The sequence below is a fragment of the Triticum dicoccoides genome, unplaced genomic scaffold, assembly GCF_002162155.2.
Source record: "Triticum dicoccoides isolate Atlit2015 ecotype Zavitan unplaced genomic scaffold, WEW_v2.0 scaffold137511, whole genome shotgun sequence".
Classification (NCBI taxonomy): Eukaryota; Viridiplantae; Streptophyta; class Magnoliopsida; order Poales; family Poaceae; genus Triticum; species Triticum dicoccoides.
Window position 1 is genome coordinate 1 of NW_021197339.1, and position 1,359 is coordinate 1,359.

At 58.6% G+C, this 1,359-nt stretch overlaps 1 protein-coding gene across 1 annotated transcript; it reads left to right on the forward strand.

Moving 5' to 3' along the window:
- Positions 1–310: 310 nt before the first annotated feature.
- LOC119343687 (NAC domain-containing protein 89-like) lies at positions 311–1,323 on the forward strand (the record flags this gene model as incomplete). Its single annotated transcript, XM_037614520.1, has 1 exon — positions 311–1,323. A coding segment is annotated over exon 1 (938 nt), but the record flags the coding sequence as incomplete, so codon positions are not given.
- Between the last annotated feature and the right edge of the window lie 36 nt (positions 1,324–1,359).

Genomic DNA, 1,359 nt, shown 5'->3' on the forward strand with positions numbered 1-1,359 from the left:
GGATAAGGGATAATTTCAGCCGTTGAAGCACAAGTGTAGTAGTCTCATGTCTTACTTAGATCATGGAATGGGAAAGCTGGGGTTTTGATAGTGTACCCCGGTGAATGATTATCATAGATCGGATTGACGCAAATTTTCAGAAAATGAAAGCAAACGGGAACGCCAAGTTTCAGATAACTGCCGGGAAACTGAACTGGGAACATAGTCGGATTCAGAACAAGGGAAATCTGACGCGTCCTCCATCGCGTAGTGCAGCGTCTTTAAATATCAGCACACAACTCCTTCGCGTCCCACAACACCTTCCGACCTCGCCCAAATCCCAGTCGCCCGCCCTTTCCTAGCCAGCGTAGAACCCTAGCAACAGATCGGGCTGCCGCCCGCCGGGATGGAGGGGCTCGACGTCGACGACGTCTTCCACCACTACCGGCTGAGCCCCACGGAAGTGGAGGTCGTCACCTACTACCTGCCACGCCTCCTCTCCGGCGAGACGCTGCACGGCGTCGACAAGCTCATCCACCGCGTCAACATCTCCGGCTGCGAGCCCAAGGATTTGGCCGCCCGATACGCGCCCGTGCCGCAGGCCATCAGCAGCGGCGACCGGTTCTTCTTCACCACGTGCAAGAGCAAGAACGGGAGCAAGCTCCAGAGCGTGCGCGGCGCCGGCGGCAGCACATGGACCATCCAGAAGACCAAAGAGATTTGCCACGCGGGAGTCAAGGTCGGCGAGGTCAAGAACCTGTCCTTCAAGAAGAAGGGCAAGTCCACCGGCTGGGTCATGGAGGAGTACCGGTGCCTGCTGCCGGAGGCCACCGTCAGCGACGGGGTGAAGGTCTTCTGCAAGATGCACCTGGCTCAGCATGCCCCTGACGCGGCCCGACAGGAATCGGAGGCGTACAAGCTTCAACAACCGCAACCGGAGGCCGTGACCCAGAGCACGCACGCGCAGAAGAGGCCAGCGACCGCTGCCGCCGCCGAGCCTCATCCGGCGCGCCCTCAGAAGAGGATGCGCGGTGCCGTCCCGGTCCCGGCACCTGCCACATCGTCGTTCACCGCTGCAGCACCGGTTTTCTTGCCGGATGAATCCGTACCTGAAGCTGACGACGACATGGCCCGGTTCTGTTGCACAATCGATGAGCTTCTCGGGTCACAAGCGGAGGAAAATCTCCCGGTCGGAGCTACTAACAGCATCGAACAGAACTTCTACTTGGAACCAGAGGGGCTTTTCGCTGATGCTGCAGAAGAAATCGTCCCGCTCGAAGCTGACGAGCTGGAGTTCCTTAGGACCTTCCTCGATGAAGAAGCAGAAGAGTCGACGAACGACAAGTCATCCATTGCCCAAGACGTGGGGACTTACAAGCC